We start from the raw sequence: 23,792 nt of genomic DNA, 5'->3' as shown, positions 1-23,792 counted from the left end.
GGTTTTGTTGGGGGGGGGGGGGGGAAGAGGGTTAGGGAACTCACACTGTGGGGAAGGTGATTCTTGGATATATATACACACACATACAAAGGCATGTATATATATACATATATAGATTATTTCATGTATGTATATCTGGTGGTTTTAAGGATATATATAGTTGAGGCATCTAATGTACTTTAGTACATTAAAAATTAAAGTTTATATTGCAGTGATGCTGATTATGTGTAAAAAGCAGTTATCTTTTTTCAAAACCCTAAACACTCACACACACACTCTCTCTCTCTCACCCTGGTACATGCCATGGATTCGTTATCCATGGCTAGAGGGTGTCCATGGACCAAGCAAAAATTATCATTTCATTTCAACCACACAATACACAACATCAACAATATCTGGGGGATTAAAATGATAAAGGGGGACTATATATACACATATATATAAGTTTATAAGTTTGTTTACTCAATTAGTCATTAATATTTATGCCTTTAATTTTTTATTAGTTGTTAAAAAATTCTTAAGTGTTTTATTGGCATAGTCCCTTCTTTTTAAATGACGAGGAAAATCATAAATACATTAATATTATACCGACTAGTAAATAGAACAACAATTCCATAAACTAATTACATATAAGAAACATTAGCTATGAATAATTTATTATAAAAATAAATTAATGTTCACAAATTGATTGAGATTTCAATTTCAAGATTTTAGAAACTTATAGACTTTTTAATTTGTGAACTTTATATTATATATATAGGTCAAATATTGACTGCAATTTTTGGTCTTGAGAGATATATAATATATGTCATATTCAGTTTTGTCCTAATTTCCTCTCATTAATTTGCCCTATTATCTTTATAAATATACTTTGGTTAAGTTTAATATATTTAATTTTGTGAATCATTAGCCATTAATTAATATAACTCATTTATCATTAATGTTTATATTTTCTTCAATGTTAGTGCCTAATTCATGTCTCAGTTATTTTAAGAAATTATAACCTAAGTTTTCTCAAAAAACCGGGGGGGTCGAAAAACACAATTCCTCACTGCTTTCCGAATCATCAAGTCTTGTTTGGTAATGTGCAGAATCCAAATAACATTAATTAGGTCTAATCCCAAATGATTATTTAACAGGAAATAATTACCTAGAAGCAGCTATTAGGGAACACTAGGCTTATGCCTCCCAACGAGCTACACCTTCTTAAATCTACATCTCTACCTTATGCTATCATGGGGGGGGGGGGTGTCATTTTATTAGGTAACAAAAGATTCATTAAAATGAGGGAAAGTGAAAAAGATTAGGAACAAATGTGAATATTAGGTTTAATTTTAATTGGGGGTAAAATCTAATTTGACTTAAATAGTGGACTAAAAGTGTAATTCTTCTGCTTTTGCAAGAGGTCCCAGATCATTTGTTTTCACTTCAACAATTACTTGAATTAGGAACAATATTAATTTATATGCCAAATCTCTTTTTAATTATTTAATTAGGGCTATGGAGTTCAAGATTGACATACAAAACAACCCTAGGCCACAAAAATGAAAGTATATATATCATTCGAAAAATAAAAATAAAAAACTTTATGTTTGAATTCAATATATTTGGAGTTAAAAGTATTTCAAATCGATAATAATAGATTCAGTACACTTGTTCTAATAATTTGAAATCTTTTTATTTCTATTTTGAACTATTTTAGTAATCGAATTATGACGAACTTCAAATTCATTTAATATGAAATTATTTAATTTGAACTCTTTTTTCCAAATATTTTGTTGTTCAAATTTAAATCCTTTTATCCAAATAAAACATTCGGTCTTTACAATCTTAACTATGAAAATACATTTACAAATTTTCTTACAAGAACAGTATTTATTTCATTTTAAAAGAAATAAGACACAATTAAGAATAACATATTTTGTTTTAAACAAAACAATGAAATATCGAAATCAAAACTAGTCCTACTTACCAGACTCTCCATTTCCTTTTGACTATTTACCTCTTTCAGACAGATTTTTTGAGCAATTCCCTCTAATATTGCAAATAAATAAATTATCTCTTATAAAAAAATTAACAATTTATCTTCTTATATTTTTTTCAAATAAAGCAATTTACCCCTCTAGATAGGGGATAAATTGCTCCATTTGTGCCATATATTTTTTAAAATGAAATAATTTACCCCTCTAGATAGGGAAATAAATTGCTAATTTTTTTTCATAAGAAGATAATTTGTTCATTTACAGTATCACATAGAGTAATTGCATTAAACCCCTTATTAAAATGATAACTCCCCCCCTCCAAAAAAAGAAATTAATTAATGTGAAAAAAGGAGAATAACTCATGTTCCTATATATTTATATATATATATATATATATATATCTAGTTATTATAACGCACAATTTTATCTACATATAACAAAAAATAATTTTTTATGCTTTAAAATATATTATAAATAAAAAATAAAAAATATTAATGGAGAGTTATAAGTTAACTGTAAAACTTGAGAAGTTGATAAATTAATTTTCTTATCAATTGAATGGTATTTTTGAGAAAATATAAAATTTGTGAACTAGTGTCAATATCGCCACACTTTATGTCTATAATATGTCTTTTTTTATAATAGTAAAGATTTAAAAAAATCATAAAATCACTTTTAGATCTTTAAAATTATGTGCCTATAATTGTTCAAGCGAAAAGTGGGGGAAAAAAAAGAACCCATAAGGAATTGAATATGGAATTAAATGATGTTGCTACACCAGATACTAGTTGAACCAGAAGACTCATCTAAAAAGTTTTAAAAAATACCGTCTTTGTTCTAAATTTATTTTTAATTTATATCAACATAATATTATTTTTTTTATTTAAAGAAGTGATGTATAATTAAATTCAGACTTCAATAATTACAAATTTTTAGCTCACCTAAAGTTTTACATTAATTTATCTATATGGTAAATTATAACGACCTCTATTAAAGTTTGACACAATTACGAATACCTCTTTGTTGTTTGAAAAATTATTGATACTCTCTTACTCTCTTGAATTTAACGACCATCTAACAATTAGCGCAATCCGTTAGGTTTTCATCCATTTTTGGTGAAATAACCAAAATATCCTTGTAAAAAAATATAATATTATAATTTTTTTATGAACTAAGTAGATAAAGTTTTTATAATTTTTAAATTTTTTTCATCCACCCCATTTGATTTTTTATAGTTTTTAATTTAAAATAAAAGTAAAAAATACAGTAAGGGCAAAGTTGGTAATTTTATACTTTCATCTAAGGATTATGTTTTCATCAAGCATCATGGGGTATTTGTAATTTTTCAAACAACGAGGGGTTATTCGTAATTATGACAAATCTCAGGAGAAATCATTGTAATTTACCCTTATCTATAATAATATAAAAAAGAAAGACCATTTACACCCACAAATAATGATCAGTGATATATATCGAACCATCAATTTTTAAATATGATAATTATACTAGCCAAATACACAAGAAATTTCAATAAAAAATACACTTAAATTAATCAAAATAACTAAAAAATTACTATAAAAGTAGACATATATCCATATTTATATAATTCTGATTCAAAATCTTTCATTATGAAAAATCAATCTTACCATTTGAATATACCTCGTTAGCAATCGACATGAATCAGACCAAAAATAATCAGAAACCGAAAATTCCAACCAAAAAAAGAAAAAGGAGTTGATATTATTTTATTAGGTTGGTTATGAGTAAGGTTGAAATGGGTTGATATGATGATCTGTTAAAAAAGATAAAAAAAGAAAGAAAGAAAGAGAGATCACAAGTCAGGAATCTGAAAGGCGAAATAATTAATAATAATTGTTAGGTGGGTGGGTAAGGGTTAGATTCTCCACAACAAAGCCTCCACCTGAAACAGAGGACCCATTTCCGTACACTCTGATGTGGTCTGTTCAGAATGCTCATTTCATTTCGTGGGGCAACCCTACCCATTTCCCACCCTCCTTTACTTACATATCTTTCAATTATTAAACTAATATTTTTCCCTCATTCTCACTCCCTACTGTTTCAACTTGACAATCTTTTTATACAGTGCTTCATCCAGACCACCCCCTCCAAAAAAAAAAAAATTAATAAATTGAAAATATTCTTACATTGAGTACGAAATGTTCTTTTTTGTGTTTTTCAATATATATGTACTTGTAAGAGAATTCAAATATTTATTCATGCACTAATGAATTGATGTAGCGTCGTAAAAGACAGCCTGTGATGTGTGAGTCAGTTGTCATTCGTGTTAAAGTATGTATATCTTTTTTCAATTGGCAGAATCCAATGATTTCATTACGGATCGAGGAAGAATAGGACATGAAGGCATTATATTTGTGGGTTGTAAGTGTTAAGAACTTTTTTTTTTCTTTTTTGCGTTGGATGCTGAAATAAAGTTTAATGTAACTTTTATAATGATGCAGCATTTTAAGCAAATAACTACCGTAAAACTTCTTAAAATTTATATAGTCTTTTTAAGAGGTATTAAGGATGGATGTTTAATTTGATCATTTATTTTTTAAAATATTTTGGCAGCACAAAATATTATTAAAGGGGTGTTTCTAAATTGAAATATTTTTTAGTAGATTCCATTTTTTTAAATTTATTTATTTAAGTTTTTTGCATGTTTGAATTCTTATCAAAATATTATGATCACTATTTCTTACATACGAATTTATTTATTTCTTTTATTTTGCATAATACCTATTCATTAGTCACGAGAGCTTTAGATAATTAAGATGTCAAAACTTTAATGAGATAAGATCTGCAAGCAAGTCAAGGCTACATGATCTCAGGTTTTATGTCCAGTCACCCCTTTATCCGGGCTCATCCAACCCTGATCTGAATAAGTGGATGTTTGGTTAAGTTCTTTTTTAAGTGTTTTAAGAGTTCATAAGTTTTCAAATATCTAATATGATAAAATGAGCAAATACTCTCTAGCTAGTTCGATGCTTATTATTAAATTCTTTTATTACAAAGTAGCATTTTGCATCATTTATTTTTTATTAATGAGATAATGATAGATCTACGATGTTCAAAATGAATTTGGTTAAATTAAAACTAATTATATAGTAAATATAACATACTTGTCGTATAATTAGTGTATAAGTTAGAAAAAAAAATAATTGAAATGTTGCGTCTAATATTCATTTTCACACAATTTTTAGAATAAACGAAAATACTCGAAATCAAATGAAAACTTACCATATATATATATATATATGTTCCCTCTCTGTATTATTTGATATACACAGTAATTTCTATTTTTTAAAAAATAAAATCAAATGTAGTTTAATTAAGTTTTTAACATTTTTCAACCATTTATGAAAAATAATATTAAACATCAATCACAGTCTTCAATACGAAACAAATAATTAAAAGGTAATGAATTATGTATTTAATTAAAGAAACAGTTGATTAATTAAGGTGGGTGGTGGTGGCGACGCACGAGCGGGCGGGGGGGACGGAGAAATCTTTTGATGTTAGTTCACATGGGCATGCACGAGATATTGCCGGAGCAAAGACAGCTCGAAAATTGGCCCATACCATACCCCATGCACGTCACGTGATGGGCTATGCCCACATCCCACACACACACATATTAAAATCTTGAGCTACTATCATTAATAATTAATTTCTCAACAACCAAACATGTCATGAACTTATGAGAATAATCGGCGCCCGCCCCCTCCTCTTTTGTCATTCTATTTAACATTTTTGTTGTCATGCCCTACGTTGCTGTTTGGTGCTGCTCTTTTTTCTTTTTCAAGAAATAAAGACGTCATATGGACAACAACTGATCACTTCGAATTTTTTAATTACTATATAATTTATATATAAATATTCCTTGTATAAATTTTCTAAAAATAATTTATAGGTAGTGCATATGTGAAGTACAATTAATACCAAATACTTTAATTATATTTTTGTCGGAAAAATTATAATTTACATCACTTAATTTATTTTATTTGTAATTTTAATCCTATTATTTTACGACTCAATATATTTAGTCTCTCTCGTTAATAATTTAACGACAATAGGTAATGGGACGTAAGTTGTATTTTTTTGGACTTATGAGACTAAATCCGTTGAGTCGTAAAATAATGTAATCAAAATCGAAAAAAAAGTAAATTATGAGATAAAAATTACAATTTTTCCATGATTTGTCAAATCCTAGATATGTAAAGGATGAACTATAAGATAAGATGTACATGATTCAGCCATATAGTTTACTTCTATGAGATAAATGTCCAAATGGTTAAATATGTTGTTTTTGATACTACAATGTGCACCTACTAAAATATAGATAAATTTGGGAATTACTCCAAAATCAGATTATATAGTAAATATTAAAAAATTAATTAAATATCTTTTGCTTTTTATAATTTTACAATTATTTGAAAAATAAATTCTTGATTCTCAATGTACTTGGAGTTTGTAAGCATCTTAATAAGTCTATTTCCGGTGATAAGTTTGACTAATTTGTTGCACAATTGGCATACACACAGACAAAGACACGTAACGTGTATAAAATTTTTGTTATAATGATGGAATTTTATTAACGCTTTACATCCATACTGGACTTGTACTATTTGTTCTTATCATAACGGGAATTTGTTTTGAAAATAAAATTAACGTGTTATATGTTCAACATTTTAAATTTAAAATCATTTAAGAAAAAAACATAAGTTGAATTATGGTTATTGTTTCCCTTTTTTTTTTTTTATGATGAAGTCAAATTCTGCAAAATCGAAAAACTAAAGAAATAGAAGAAAGAAAATCACCCGACCCTGAATGAGAAAAAAATACATAACCATCCCAAAGTGATCATGATAACATCCCCACATTAATACATACGTCATGATGTGCATGGAAGGCGCCAGTTTCAGAAATCATCATTTGCTGACAGAATTCTACATTTCTATATTATTACAACTATATAATAATAAAAATATACGGATTTTCCGATGAATTGATGGGACTTTTGACTAAGTTTCTTCCTTGTCTGTGTTTCTTAGGGTGTAAAAATTGATGAATCGTGTGGAATTATTAGGCTGAACTTAGGTGGCGTTTGGACCCCAGAAAATAAGTGCACCAAACATGTAGGACCTACTCATCATCATCCACAATATGTTACTCATCACCATTTAAAACATTGATGTCCTTTTGAAAATTTTGATTTTTATTAATTTTCATATATTATAATCTTCGTATATAAGGATAATAAAAATCCATTATTAATCTGAAAATTAGATTGGCAGACACTGCAACAACAAAAAATAAAAATAAAAAATCAAATGATAAATTTAACTTCTAATATATATTTAGTGATAAGAGAATTTTTATTTTGTCGCAACTTACAATATTAAATTTAATAATTTTAATAGTGTCTATTGTTGTGTAAAATGTGTTATTAGCTAGAATTACTCATATAGGATTGTGTATAAAAAATTACCAGTAAAAATAAATTAATGATATATTTACAGTGACGATCTAGCAATACCAAAAAAATTATTGTTATTATATTGAATTATCACTAATGTATCACTAATTATTATAGTGACAGTGTGATAAATAATTATTGTCACTAATAATCATATAATAATAAAAATAAATTTTTTATCAATTAATATATATTTGCATTAATAACGTTAAAATTATTACAACATATTTTGTTATTAATATTATGTTTTATTAGAGCGAAGAGCTGTCAAAGCTTAAAAATATACACTAAATATTGAGTTCATTCCGTGCATTTAAAATATTGCGTCCTTATTTTACAACATCAAATTATTTAACTTTTAGTTAAGATATTATTAGTCATTATGGCACGCGATACTTGTGTTTATAAATTTTTTAAATATAAATTAGAACAAACACAAAAATCTTTTAATTGTAAACAAACGATGTATAGCAAACAGTCTCAATCTGCGAACAATTATAACGTAAATTTTTTGAAGTAATTATTACAAATGTTATTGCATTGTCTGACATTAATTTTCGATTTAAATATTAGCAAAAAAATTGTAAAAATAATTAAATAGCACATAATATTTTTATTAATTTAAGTAATTACATCTAATATTAATCCAAACAGCAGTAAATTACGATTGCAAATTTCACCAATGAGAACTTGCAAAATAATATATAAAAGTTGCCAAACGTTTAGAAAATTATAAATTTTAATTTTGAGGACCCGCAGGAAAGCAGACATAAGTCGTATTCAGAAGCATAAGCACGATTTTGTCGTAAGCCGTATGAATTAAATGAACTCGGTGCGACTTAAATTCATGCACCAACGTTGCTCGATATTCTCCACACAATATGAATGATGATGTCATGCTGATGTAATAGTTCCAGCCTTTATGACGTCACAATTTAAACTTTTAAGATACATGATACAAAATTTTAGTCCCGGAGAGGAAAGCATAGATAGTTTTCGTGATACTTATGTTAATTAATGAAATTTGTAATGACTACGAATTAACGACGTTTCATCATTAATTAGATACATAATTTTCTATTAAAAAATATTTTAAAAAATTATCACCAAAAAGAAATTTAATATTTAATATTAATTAATTATCATAATTAATATCAAATAACCGTAGTAAATAATTATGGACCACGGTCACGCAATGACTACTGATCATGATTTGTGCGAGTGTGACTGAAACATTTGTCATAGCAAAAAAAATTACCATGGCTCATAAATCTGGCAAAGCCTATTTCCATAGCGAATAATATAAGTTTTTATATTAATTTTTATTTAATTATAATTAAGAATAATTATTTACTACGATTTTAGTTCATAGCTACTCATAAATTTTTTTCTATTGTATTAATGTAATTTTTTATTAATTGAAAGCCGTACAAATAAGAATAAATAATTTTTTTTGTTTACATTTCATTTGTTATTGGTCATAATCCCCCCTCACAATTCATAGTTGAAGGAATTTTATGAATTCAAGTATAATTTTCTCTAATACGGCCCAACACATATAAACGTGATATATATGTATGAATATATAGTGGGAGTGTTTATACGACAATTTTAATGATTAGTATGTAGTAGAATGATCCTTCTCTGCATGATTGGGAAAATAACCACCACTTTTCTTTCCTAAATATCCAAGAAAAATACGCTCTTGTTTTCTTGGCATATCTCAACTTTTCATTTGATTTTGATTGTGAAAAGATCCCAATCTTTAGACATATTGACGGCTAGAGATCGCTAGTCATTTCTTACGGCATCTAATTCAGCACGTAATGTGAAAATAAATATATGTATTAAAGAAAAAGAAAAATGAAAGAGATAATATATATATAAATTTTCTTTTTAGCACAAACATAAAAATCATATAATATCTCAAAAATATATATATTTTTTTTAAAAAAATAATATACAGTAGTTCAGAATGTCTTTTATTATTACAGAGCATTAAGGACTCAATCAATCCTGATTAATCCATAATTCAAAACAATGTGCTTGTTGTTTGGCTGTATGGAATAAAATAATTTTTTTTTCTATTTTTAACTTACTAACATGTCTACATCCTTCTTGCTTTATTTTTTTAAATATATAATAATAATATATGGTACGGACATAATAAATTAAGTCCTATGTCTAGAAATTATTCATTGAAAATCTAAGTCATTGAAATATACATACATGTAGTGTTCAACTGAGCAAATAAATAGCTACGAGAAATTAATTGTCATCCAAAAATCAGGAGAAGTTTAGAGTGCACACACACTACAATAAAATATCATAATATTAGTGATAATTTTTATCGTTTTTTCCCCTCTCTTTGGTAGCGACAGACATGTGGTGTAGATACGTTCAAATCCATTGATTTCGTAGGCCGTTTCACGTGGGTAAATCTACTTGAAGATATTAATATTTTGTCTGATCATAGGTTAAAAATCCAAATTAATTTTACATAGTACTTATAATGGACCGACTTTGTCAGATTGGGAGAATTATTTTAATTAAAGTCATGACTCAGACATTAGCGGGGGATCCAAAAATTTTTGTTACTTGGTCCAAACCGTGTGCTGTGTGTGTAAAGCTGCACTGGAATAAAGCAAAGCAACAAATGAGCAGATGGAGAACCCCATTGATTATTGGAGTTCTTCTGTCATAATCCATTTCCAGTTTTAATTAATTAAGCTTAATCTACACTTTCGACCTTAAAAGGCGTACCTTTGATAATGTTTATGGCTCCACTAATGTATGTTAAGATTAATTAATCACATCTCTTAACTCGCTTAGGCTTAGCGCCACGCGATATAACATATTTTTTTCAGAAACCTTAGTGGGCAAAATTGATGGTCCATGCTATATAAGCAGGTTCAAAAAACGTTAATCTTTTTCTAATAAATGTGTGATGGGCGTTTCACATTCTTCTTCCCCCACGAATCACGCCTTTGGGCATCCATGGACCTTGTCTCAATACTACTATTTAGTCCTATCATGGTTTCATATTTGTTTTTAGAAAATTGGTTTTTAAAAAGGAGCAATACCATACGTGAATTCCACTTGTGCTGTCAGAGATTCGCACATGGATTCTATTATTTTGGCATTAATGGGACTCTGTTATATTATTATTTTATCATGAGAGCTCACATTCATTCATTCAAAAATCAATTACTAAGAAGGTTACCGTGTTGCATATACTAGTCATTTATGACAAATCCTACGTGTCTATGTACTTCTTTAATATTATTTAAGATAAAGGATTTGTTATCAAAATGATAAGTTAATATTAAATTTATAATGAAGTGGTGATAAAAAAAAAAAAGACAATGATATAATGAAAATTTAAAAAAACAACTCCCAAAAGATAGCGGGAGAATAAAAAAATAGATAAATAAATAAATTAATATTAAAAAATACAAAATAGTAGATCAGAAAATGTGAAACACCAAAAGGTTATTCTTCCTTAATAATAAAGTACAAATAAGGAGGCTAATGGACCTTTATCTAACCAATATTAGATGCGAGCGCCACCACGTTCATGCGTTTGGGTCCTCTCAAACAATCGTTACCTCTTCACGAACATACAGATTCTATTTTTTGAATATTGGTAGAGCCTGATAGACTCAAATTTAAAATTCTTAAAAAATTGGTTTATTAAGAGGGAAAAGGGGTATCATATTATATAACAAAATCTAAATTCTTTTCTAAGGAATGTGGTGAAGAATTGCATGCATGCAATAAAAAAAAAAAAAAAAGTTATGCATGTAGCATAAATTAAAGTGGGTATCTAAGGAAATTAATAATAATAATGATAATAAGGTGAAAAAGTTTAAATAAAACTATCCAACTTTTTTTGGACCCACAATCACTGTCCTTTTGGGCTACTTGAAGATTGTGATCTTAACCATAAAAAATAAAGGGAAGATTGTGATCTTGAAATTCCAAGAGTAGGAAAAGAGGGAATGACCAAAGTAGTAAACTCAACTGCTTTCATTTTTAATTAAATTTAAATTTTTTTTTTCATGGTGGATTTTGATTTGGATTTGGTGGGCTTTAGTTCAGATACTGTTGTCCTCTTACGTTTGTCAAGTCATGATTGCTTTTGGTTTGGGCCTTTTCCCCACAAACTTTGAAATCAAATCTAAATTTGTTTGAGGGTGTTTGGGTCAACTTATAATTCTTTAAAACATCTTATTAGATGTCCGGAAAAGTTTATAAAATGCTATAAATTATTTAATAATTTTCTTAAAAAAGAGCTTATGAACTTTAAAAAATAAAATATTACGAACTTATAATTTTTTTAAATAAAAAAGTAAGGAAATGCTAATTGATTCATAAAATCTTAACAAACTTCAAATTAATTATAAATTTATCATTACTAACATCTTATAAATTTCATATATTTATTTTATCCAAACACTTCATGAATATATTTATTAAATAAGATTTAACATCTTATAAATTTTAAAAACAGCTTATAAGAATTTTTAAGTAAATTTAGCCAAAAACTCGCTTAATCCACAGCTAATCCAGTATGGGGCATTCACAAAAGTTTATTTTAAGTGTTTATTGGCTTATTTTTTAAAATAAGTTGAAAAAGGTGTTCCTATTTTATAATTTTTGCTTTTGAATTGTTTAATTTACGTTGGTTTGAACCAAACATTATAAGTAGTTTCATACCAACTTTTGCAGTTTATTAATAAAACTGTAAGTATTAAGCTGTTTTTTCGAAACACTAAAACTTCCACTTTTTTTTTTTTACTTTAATTTTTATTTTTATACACTTTCAACTTTTATTACTGTTAAAGGTATAACTTTTCTTTTAAAAAAAAACTTATTCCCATAACAATCAAATAAAAATTATTTCAAAAACCCCTTAAGTTTAGCTTAATATTCTATTTGGATGTTAAATAAACACAATTAATAGAGAAACTGATTTTTCAAATTAAACAATAGCATAATTTCCAAATCGAACTCCCAGAGGCAGTTCAGGCCTAAGCCCATATATGGTATTGGGCCAAGTTTTGAAACATATTTCTTCTCAGAAAGCCCAGAATTATTGGATCCGTAGGCCCAATTTCTTCCACAGAAATAAGAGGGCGTTCTTTCTGTTCTCACAAATTTTCATTCTTCACATACATAAAGTCACTGACGCACAACACACACACACAATGATTCCTTAAGAATCTATTGGCAGATTCCAATAGGTAATCAGCTTTTTTTTCCCTTCTCGCATAAGCTTTGTATATATAAGTAAATAAATAAAAAGTTTTTTGTATACATATTCTTTTCTCTTTCACTCTTTTTGTCATTGTCATGAATTCTTGGATTTCTTCTCTTTCTTCTGATACTCTTTTACCTCTCCCATTCTTCAGGTAAGAGCTCTCCTTGATTTTCTATGTTAGTCTGTGTTCAGATTCTTGATGGGTTTTTTTTCACGTGCTTTTTGTTTCGTAACTGAGTTTGGGAAATTGAAATCTGAATTTAATTCTCTGTTAGTGGATTCTTTTTTAATGTTTAATCGTGTTTCTTTCTTGAATTTCTTGATTTATGGGCGTTTATGCTTACTGGGTTCTCTCTCATTCTTGAACTTTGAGATGGAATGATTTTTTTTTTTTAATAATTCTTTCAATTGCATGGAAACTTTTGCAGATGAAATTTGGGCTGTCTGGTTTTTTGTTCAAAGATTTGATATTTTCGCCGTCTGCATTAAGTCTTGAAGAGGGGAATTGCCTTGAGAGTTTGTTGATTCATAATTGAAGCGGAAGAGCCTACTTCTGTCAGGTTTGGTTTTGTTTCTAAAAATGCAATGATTGATCTCATATGACGTTCATATTAGGGAATTTTGCAGTTTTTTGCAGTAAGTAGAAAAGATGGTTAGAGTTTATGCTGCCTATGATGACAACAAAATACAGTCATGTAATTACTGCATTCTGATAAGGTTTTCTGCTTCTGATTTTATTTTGTTTTGGCAATCTGATAGCATAATGCATGATTTCATTGAGTTTTAATTCCCCTTCCCCTCCCCCCCCCCTTTATGTCCTTGCCAAATAATTGTTGGAGTTTGGACCTTAATCAGTCAATGGTTTTGTTGTTAGCAAGATTCAGTTCTTATTATTTTCTTCAGATTTTTATGCGAACCATTTGATAATGAAGATGTTATTGAGTCATGTAAATAGCACTTTTAGTTACCATTTGTTTTAGAACTTTCGGCAACTTATAGCATGTCAAATGAGCTGTGTAGTGCAGAAAATTTCTAACATAGTGTTGTGCCACTTGGTGCTCTGCATGGAAGGTAACTTTGAGTTGCCACGTAGTATCATCAGAGACGATCCAATTAAAGATAATAAAATTCAAAACATTTCACATCTTCATGGCTGATACATTTATTGCTATCGTGAGTTAGCTACAAGTTCACGGCAATTACATTGTCGGTTACTGCATGGTTATGTCACCTTGTGGGCCATAGTTAGTGAAGACACGAATAATTCATGTTTGAAGTGCGGCTGTACGTCATTTTGTTTGTTGATTGATCAAAAAATGTTGCCTCCTTTTTAGTTCGCCGAAAGCATACAGCAAAGAAGGATTCTTTTCATCTATCAACGCATGGGTACATGAGTAATTACCAATAAGTAATTGTTCCAATAATTTTTTTTCTCAACACGAAAACTTCAACTTTTGCCCACTTCTGTGTACTTCTATTTTCAAACACTTTCAACTTTCACTACAATTGAAAAACCAACTTTGTTCACAACTTTTCCCATCTCCATAAGCAAAGGGTTTTGCAAAAACCAAAATTACCTTTTGTTATCTCATACAACAAGTCAAATAAGACATCCTTTGTGGAACGAACGGAGTACTATAGAACTCATTGTGAAATACTATGATGCCTAACTGCAGGAATTATTGTTTTCCTTTATATATGTAGTAGAATGTTGATGTGTACAGTGTACACTTACAGGCAATTATGTAAATGGAGAGATCCTTTTTCAACTCTGTTTCTAGTGGGAACACTGAAAATTAAAATAATATAAATTGAAATGTTGGTGATGAAGTATAAAAATGATATAGCACTGTTCCTATACGTATTATCATCTGATAACATAGGTGCCCGCCTATTTCACACTGTATGCGCATCATCAGAGATTTTTGTCTTAAATGTGTGATGAACTTCTATTAAAAAAAAACTCACTTGTTTGATTTGTAATGTTGGCTTGTTGACATATCTGCTCTCCTTAGGAGATTATTTAATGTATAAGAGACATTGCTAAAACAGATTCTGTAGTGCAAATCAAATGTGGTTGCTGTGTTGGAGATTATTTGAAAAACTAGTCAGCATCCAGAATAATTCTCTATGCAATGTCTTTTACACATGTAAAAGGTTATAGTTTAATCAATGCCTATTGCTGTTTGTGTAAGACAATAACCAAAATGCTTAAGAGAGAGTATGTGGATCGTCAAGATACCTCCATCCATGTTTTGCTCTTATCAATTGACATACTATTGTTATCAGCTGTGTTCAAATGCCTCCACCAATGTCTTTGTGTCATCAGGAAAGATAGACACAATAATAGCCATTAGCTGAATACGTAGAGGGCAAGTACCATATAACATGATTTATATAAAGAATATAATTTCAAAGACCTAAATTCTGCAATAACAGGCTGAAGTTTGTTTCAATCTTTTTGGCAGGGATCTCTAAATACCGGTTACAATTCATTAATACTCAGGTTCTTATATTAGACATTAGAAAATTCAATCTGGCCTCAAAAGAAACGTCTCTTTTCATGAATAGCTGGAAATTTCTTGTCACTCTTTGACAATGGCATTTGTTTTGGTTGTGGTTTCATCCAAGACAGACCAATTTATCCAGTCACCCCCTTGAACTTTTCGGTTATTTGTCAAGATTGCAAATGTACCCTTTAGTGGTTGCAGTCAGATTCCAGAAAAATCCATAGATAATTAATAATGTTCCAACTTTTATCTGATGCAAGTTATTAGAAAAGAGAACATCTTGAAATGGTTATATAATCTGAGATAACCCAAAATTGTGGAATTTACAGTATTTCTACAGATGTCACTCTGATGTTGATTTACTTTTCTTTGGTTTTTCTCCAAGATCTACATGTTATTCAATTTTAAGATGTTTCACAGTCTTAAGTCATTTGAATAATGACATGGTACTGATGCATGCTTCCTTTCCTTCAGGTTTAGATAAGTGTCTCCTTGTAGCTCATCTTTTCTGATTCATTGTGTCACCCTGCAATTTCTAGCAACAAGTTTTGTTTGCAAGAAGTACGCTGCAATCAATAACATCCCATTTTTTGTGTTTCTCTAAGCTTTGTATGCATCCTTTCGGAATTCAATGTTACCTTTTGTTTCTAAAATGTCATCATTCAAGAAAATACAGCTTACGCTAGTAGGAAGAGTTATATCATGCAATTTTGTTATGTTCTTTTGCATCCTCGATTCACTTCCATAGTTCCGTTTGAGCTGAAGTGATTAGTTAGAGATTCATGATTCTCAAGATTTGACAAAAAATAGATGTTCCTTGCTTAATGATGTGATTATAAGATCACACCTTTTGATGTTATGCAAAAATAAGCTTCTGGTCAGTGTGATTCTCATCTTAGAAATTTTACCTTTTGGGTTTGTTATTGAGTTTGGTAGTTGAGGAGGAAAAAACTTGTTGAGAATTTGTCTCAAAAACCTTGGAGGATTTGATTACCTCAACTGTTGTTCCTCCCATCTTTTCTTAAAGGAAAGATAAAACAAATCTACATTTTCTCTTAAAATTTGCTCCGCAAGAGTAGGTTAGTCTTTGGAAATTATTACTATATTTTTTAAATTTTGTACTGGGAGTTTGATACTATATGTATCAAGCTTATTATTCTTTGTATTAAAGATCTTAATGAGGATAAACTCGAGATCATTTAGGATCAGTTATGAATATTTCCATGCAAATACAATATTCAATTTCTTTTATGCTCATTTTGATTTCGTAATCTGCTTGCATCGTTGTGATCAGTTCGACTTAATATTATGCTTTTTACTATTTACTAATTTTGTTTAAGAGCATCAACACTGTTAAGGTTCTTCAGGGGCGTAAAAGCTTATGATGATAAAAATGTTTATAATTCTGGTGTTTGAGGCTTTTAACATTTTCGATTTTGGACTTGAGTTTAACATTTTGAATATTTGCTGAAAATTATGTCGCATCCTTTTGCTTTATTATTGTTGATGGTTTATTTTGTGAGCTATAAAAATATGACAACTTCTACATTGTTATTTTCTGGTACTCTTGTTTAGATTAATGTTGCAATTTAAGAGTAGCACTAGTATTAACAATATCTCGTTTCCTATGTTAAGATAGGCTGCATCATCTTGCCCTTTAATTATAGAAATATTTTTTCTGTTCTGATATCTGGTATTGGATTTTGTTTGTCGACATCTAGTTTTAAAGTAGTTTGACAGCTTACTTACTACAGCCTCTGGAAAAAGGAGCACAAAGTTAAAGGTAATCAGATATAAGGGACAATTGCTTATTAGTGAGTGGGCAAAAGATGGAGCATATACTTTACCTTTCTTGGCCACCATCTGCTAACATATGACTTAGTGGCCTGATTAGGATAACTTGTCATCCCACTTGTCTTGCCTCTTTTAAGCCTTCCTAAATGCCTTATCGTTCTGCTTCCAGTTCACTGTTTTTTGAAATATTTAACTTTTGATAAGGTATTGTTTCACAGTGGTTTTCATGGTATTCAATTAAGCCTTTGCAGTCATCTTTATTGCTGATTATACTGCCTTGACAAAGGAAAGCTTATTCCTACAAGCTATAAGTACTAGTAATGATTTTTACAAGAAACCACACAGGAGCAGTTCACAAGAAACAATCATTGATTGTGTGGTATGATGCTTTGAGTTAGCATGTGAAAGAGAGCAACTTATTCCATTTTTGTCAAAGTTGACCTAATTATTTTTGTTCAAAGAACACAATCCAGATAATCTATCAGCATATAAAAGGAAGAAGTCGGGATACTCTGGGAACTTGGCACCTCTTTTGAATAATTAAATAATTCCTGAACTTGTTACCCACAAAAATCAGTAACAGGTAAAAATTGGTAGCTAAAATCATCTAGTTGATGAGATCTGGACCTCAACTTGGAGCCAATACAAGGAATTTCCATTTTATTAACTTAGGACCCCTCAAAACCAACTTTAGACGCAGCCGGATACATATAGTTCTCAAGTTTGGTGCTTGATGGATAGTTTCACTCTCTTTGTTCTCCTAATATGTCTCTTTACCATATGCCAAAATTATCAATTCTACTATTACAGCACCAAGTCTTGCAGATGCTAACAGAATATCTTTACAATACACTCAGGTTTTCTGGTTTTACTAAGCTACAATGAACCACCAGTATGGTGCAGACCAAGTAAGTTCAGAAACTTTGACGACAATTATATCTCTTACCGAATTGCTTGTAAATTTATAATCTCTTTTGCAGGATCAAGTGAGTGTTGTTGGATTTGATGTTCCCGATTCACCGGAATCAAGTTACAATAATGCTTACCCCGAAAATGAAGATGAAGGACGAGAACCGCCTGCATTTCCACCCCATCTGCAGCATACTTTATTGAACCATCCGACGACTACTGATCCTTGTGCATCCCTCCAACCACCGCAGAATGTGACTCTAAATCACCTTTACATAGAGAACAGAGAACCTCCTCGGTCGGTGGTAGCACTCGGGGTCACTCATCGTTTTCGTTCAAAATTTGTCACTGTTGTGCTTTATAAACCAGTTCCAAGAAGGTGAAATAGCAGCAAGGTGGTGTTCATGACGGCAAGGCTTATCCTGTTCGTTCTCCATTGTGTATGTATTGATTGATTGGAGCACTAGTAGGAATGAGCCGAAACGCGATTTAGCAGTGAAAAGTATGTTTTCTTAGGCTGCTGTGGTGAAACTTGTTTATGTTCTGTAAACTTTTAACTATAAAGGATTAGAAATGTTTCCAAGATATAAATTATGTTATAAGTGCTTTCTAAGTTTTGTAGGTCTTGTGTGCTTGATACTGTTTTTGCCTTCACTCTTAAGAACAGTGAAGTGTCTGTAATATCAGCTGTTACAAATAGATGAAGTATTTGTTTGCATAAAACATTTTTACATGGTAATAGCAGGGGGTAAAAAGAACCTATAATGGTTTCTAATTTTTAGTCTTTTTCTCAATGCCTCCTAGGTCCAATTAACCATAGAACTATTTTATTGGGATAATTATACTCATCTTTTATGATGTTTGGTTTAATTATATGTATATTTCCTATAATTTGAGAAATTATATATAGCACTTCTAAGATTTGTTTTCGTCTAATAAATAAGTCCATTCGTTAGTTAAAATTTATCAAATTTGTTGATATTAACAAAAAAATTAAAAAAAATATATATATATATTTACACCTGATTGACTTATTACTAACTTATATTAGGTCAAATAAAATTTTTTAAACCAAATTACCCTCATATGTATTCATGCGTTAATACATATGAGGAGGTATATTTTCACCGTTATAAGGGTAGTTTAGTAAAAAAAATTATTTGACCTTCAATAAATTAGCTTTAAATGATTTAAAGAGAAATATTAATTTACATTCAGTTTTTTTTGTTAGTATCAGTAAATTCATTGAATTTTAACTAATGAATGACTTATTTATTAGATAGAAGCAAACCTCAGACATGCAAGATGTAGTTTTATCAAACTATAGGGGATCAATGTATAATTACATCAAAACCTGAGGAAAGGGAAATGTTAATCATCCCTATTCTATTTCTGTGTTTTGTAAAATTTCAAATACACTCTCTAGAATTATAATTGTTTCTATCGACACATCCTTAAAAATTAAAACTTTACAATGACTCCCCTTGGTAGTTGTAATTTTAAGAAAAAAATAATTGTGAACTCTTTGTATAATTAAAATTAACTTCATGTTTTGGTCCATGGCTTAACAATTCTTATGATTTGAGTTTGGCTCTTCAGATCCCCCCCCCCCCCCAAAAAAAAAAAATGGAAAAGAGAGAAAAGACAAAAAATGCCTAGCTTGATCATATGGGTTATTTATTTCGACACCTTTTTAAACAACTACATATCGTATTTTTTGTAAAATTATAATCACAGTCTTGAAATTTATAATTATAATTTTAAATACACTCTTTATTTAATAGTAAAATTTATACAGACACTCTCTAAATTATATTACACTAATACTACTTAAGGTGTATTTTGGTATTTAAACATAATTTTGATGGATGTCAATGTTAATTTATCCTAATAATATTGATAGTTTAAGAGAAATTGAAGTGCTCATGCTTGTCGAAATTTATGTTTTACTTATTTCTACTCTTTCTTGGTACATAATTAATTTTAATTAGATAAAAACAATACAATTAATTGCGGAAATTCCTCCAGCCAATATATATATATATATGTATATATACATACATAAGTAATTATTAATTACCATAAAGTCAAAGGGTCCATATATCCCAAGTTGTTGAGTCCATTTTGATACAAATTAATTGAAGTGTTAATGATTCGATAATATTTAATCATGTAACCTTTGGCAGGTTCTTAGGGTTCTTGACAACTATTATCAGCATCGTTTTCGGGGGAGAAAGGCTCCGAGATTACCGTAATTGGAATTGTATGGATTTCGGCCTGTAAACTATACTTAAAAGGCTGTTTTAAGTTCTTCAAACAACTAAAAAATGTTGACATCATCAAACGAGACTAATTGTGCTGATAATGACTACTTTTAACACTTCGTAATTAGACATCTTATCAATAAGATGCTGAGGTTCTATATATATATAATTATAAACTTCTGTTTGACTTCAATCCCATTAATGTGTGAATTATTATTAATTTAGTTTACAAGAAATGATTGTCTATTTAGTTTAATAATAGTTGTTGTTCAACTATAAAATAATTATTCTCACATGTTGATAAAGAATAATTATGTGTGATGGTTTGTAGATTTTAGGAATAATTATATTTACATCTCTCGATCTATAGTCTATTAAACAAACCACCTCTATCTTTTAGATAATGACACATACACTCACCAAGTGTCAATATCACTTACACAGACCACACCTTACCTTTTTGAAAAATTACAAATACTACTCCTTAAAAATGTTAGCACCATTACACAAACTACTCTTATTTTTTTACTGTCAAAAGTAATTTCTGTAATTATGCAATAGATAGAGATAATTTGTGTAAATAAATCATAGATCAGGGGTCTGAATGTAATTATCCCTAGATTTTATATGTAGATTGTATAGTTCATGTACAAATTAATTGACTATAACACTCAGACCAGTTGCATTACTAATTACATACGACAATACTTATGTAAATATAAGTTGTAGCAAAATTTCAAAACTAACGCCATTCTTATGATCAGAATACCATCAAGCGAACAAGACATTGAAAACCACAAGTTGATAAAATGTGAGGCTAGCATGGTAAAAAGGCTATTTATCTCATTTAATATTATAATTTAAGCTTATTAATTGAATGAATGTACTTATTAATATTGATGTAATTATGTAAGTACCGTTTCTGTCCAAAAATAAAAAATATCCCACAGGAGAATAATAATTGTGAGAGAACTGTATATTTGAATAGAATTTTGATTAAGATCAATCAATTGAAGGACTTAAAAAAAATATTTAATGGGTATAATGAACAATTAGGTAAGAAATTATTCAAAACACAGGTTCGAACTGCTAAATCGTCAGATCAAACGGGGGACTAATATACTTAGAAACTGATCCAAATCCAACAATTAATTTTAGAAGAAGAATGAGTTATATATATATATATATATATATGTATATGCTTATCCACTAAAATAAGAATTACGTATATATATACGTAGAGAGTACGGTTGGTGTACGAAAATCAGGAAATCCAAGTCAATGCTCGCAAAATTATGAGTTAGCATTTATTTCCAAAGTTGTTGGCCCCTAAAAATAAAGTCAAAGCTTAATTATGTGGTAGTAGAACATTATTATAAAATAATTATTAAAAAAAAACATTGGTATAGAATGATGGGCTTAAATTGTTTAACAGTTTGAAAAGTCGTCTGTTGTCTTAATTAGCGTCCCTCCGATGATAATTAAAATTTAGCTACCCTTTGGAGAATGCAGTACACAGAACGTAAAATCCTGTTGAATTATAGGGTCGTTGATCATAAACTTTAGAGATATTAAATAAAACTTATAAAACAAGAGATATTAATTTTTTTAATTGTAATATATAGTTTAAAATTTGTAAAAATAAGATAATTTTCACTAATATGTGAATGTTAATTTTCCAATTTCTGCCAGAATGATTATCAAGAATCTCATATTAATCTAAATTATGCTAATATAGTTGAATTAATAGTCTCTTTTATTTAAACTATATTATGAAACAAATAATGCATTAATTAATGATATATCCTCAATTAATTATCAGTCATCTATCCACAAATCTGCTTGTATATATCTACATCCAGCCTCCAGCTAAGTTCTGTGATACATACACACATACATCTATTATTAGTAGAAACAATTTCTCTCAGTCTCTACACAAAAATAATTTATTAACATTATAATTAATATGCTGAGGACTCTCAAGGATTCTGAAAGGCTAAGTTGGATATTGATATTAGATTGTCATTATCTTCTTGGTATGTGAAAAGTCTACGCATGGCAGCCTAAAAAATTAAATTTTCCATGAAATTGACACCTACCATTTGACCTCTCTTCAGGAGACAAATATCAACCAGAAAATGTCGATTCAATAGTAGTATCAAAAGTTATTAATTTACATATTAATGTAAGAAATACATATTTTATTTTTATCACAAATAATTTCAACAAGTTTATAATGGCAAACACTTATATATATATAGTTTGTCGTTACAATTGACAATTTAGTACGTTAGAATATATAAATTATTATTAATGGCAATAATAAGTAACATATGATTCAGAGATGATATCGAGAGTTTTAAAATCATTATTATGATAAAGGAAAAAGTACTATACATCAATTATAAAATACGTATTTAACTTTTATCCGTATATTATTTGTTTCTTATAGTTTCTTAAGAAATTTTAATTTGCTTTAAAATATATGTTGTGTTTGTGAGCATATTTTAAGCACGAAAATTAGTATATATTAATTTTAATTATATTGTCAAGGAGAACGAAGGCATTTAACTTATGGACTGCAGGATTGGTTTGCAAGTTGCCAAATTTTGATTTTTCTCCGCCCCAAAATGATCTTAGATAAAATGTGTATATTAATTATTCGCAACTAAAATCAGGACTTTTTCTCCTTAGCAGACTCTCCAACATCTTGTAAAGCTAAAATCCTACAATGATAGCCACAAAGCGAAATTCCTACGTGATTCATTGAGCGGTATTCTTATAATTAGGTTTAGGATTTTAAATTTTGATAAAAACATATTTATTCATAGGCGGAGTTTATTTAAATTTCATTATGCGTAAATGATTATGATCATGGCTATAACAAGTGTAAATTTGTAAGCCTTTTAAGAATTACTCGATTTTAATTAGCTTTTCATTTCAAAATGGTCTCGAAAACTAAATATAGAAATATACAACTAAATATACGAAATGCTGGTATTGTTCTTTCTTCAGAATATGGCCGGACACTCATCACAAGAAAATGACTAGAAAAATTTAATCTTCAAATGAAGCTCGAGCTAATTAGAAAGGAATATATGCCGTTGCTATTACCCCTATCTTTTGTAGTGATTTGTACCCCCAATTTTTCGTATTAGTCTTGCAAAGTTGGTAAGTTGTACAGTGCTGACTACTTCACACTTGAATTCAAGTGAATTAACAGTCCATGTATATATATGAACATACCAAGAATATTGCCTGTTAGAGCAATTTGACTTATACATGTCCTAATGTTGAAACCTTGGTTGTATGATCATCAGGCAATTGGGTGATATTCCAGGTCTCTTTGAAAGGTCTATATCTGATCTATGATCCTTTGGGATATACGATTAGGCTAATACTGTTGATGTTCAGATGCGGCAAACCGGATATTCATTCTCATTAAACTAATCTTGATTATACGTAAGTTAACCATTGGGAAGCTCCACTGGCCCACTAAAAGCCATCTGAGTTTCCACCACCTAACACTATATAAACCTGATTACAATCTCATCCCAAGACATCAACATA

At 29.2% G+C, this 23,792-nt stretch overlaps 1 protein-coding gene across 3 annotated transcripts; it reads left to right on the top strand.

The window, feature by feature from the left end:
• Window positions 12,648-18,657, top strand: LOC105170270 (SNF1-related protein kinase regulatory subunit beta-3). Of its 3 annotated transcripts, none has more exons than XM_011090948.2 (4): window positions 12,648-12,728; window positions 13,174-13,305; window positions 17,907-17,957; window positions 18,030-18,657. In XM_011090948.2, the coding sequence occupies exons 3-4, from the start codon at window positions 17,931-17,933 to the stop codon at window positions 18,339-18,341; spliced, it is 339 nt and encodes a 112-aa protein (XP_011089250.1). In that variant the 5' UTR covers window positions 12,648-12,728; window positions 13,174-13,305; window positions 17,907-17,930; the 3' UTR covers window positions 18,342-18,657. The 3 variants fall into 3 exon arrangements, with proteins under 3 accessions (XP_011089250.1, XP_011089249.1, XP_011089251.1); XM_011090947.2 differs by lacking the exon at window positions 12,648-12,728 and adding an exon at window positions 12,755-12,896; XM_011090949.2 differs by lacking the exons at window positions 12,648-12,728; window positions 13,174-13,305 and adding an exon at window positions 13,349-13,462.

Source organism: Sesamum indicum, linkage group LG9 (genome assembly GCF_000512975.1).
Source record: "Sesamum indicum cultivar Zhongzhi No. 13 linkage group LG9, S_indicum_v1.0, whole genome shotgun sequence".
NCBI classification, from domain to species: domain Eukaryota; kingdom Viridiplantae; phylum Streptophyta; class Magnoliopsida; order Lamiales; family Pedaliaceae; genus Sesamum; species Sesamum indicum.
The sequence above is the reverse complement of the archived record's forward strand: the minus strand, read 5'-3'. Positions and strand labels throughout refer to the sequence as shown.

Bases quoted from the DNA above. Each gene is read 5' to 3' on its own strand.
- LOC105170270 (XM_011090948.2), top strand. From the start codon at position 17,931: ATGAACCACCAGTATGGTGCAGACCAA. The intron at 17,958-18,029 runs GTAAGTTCAGAA...TCTCTTTTGCAG, and splicing joins ACCAGTATGGTGCAGACCAA to GATCAAGTGAGTGTTGTTGG.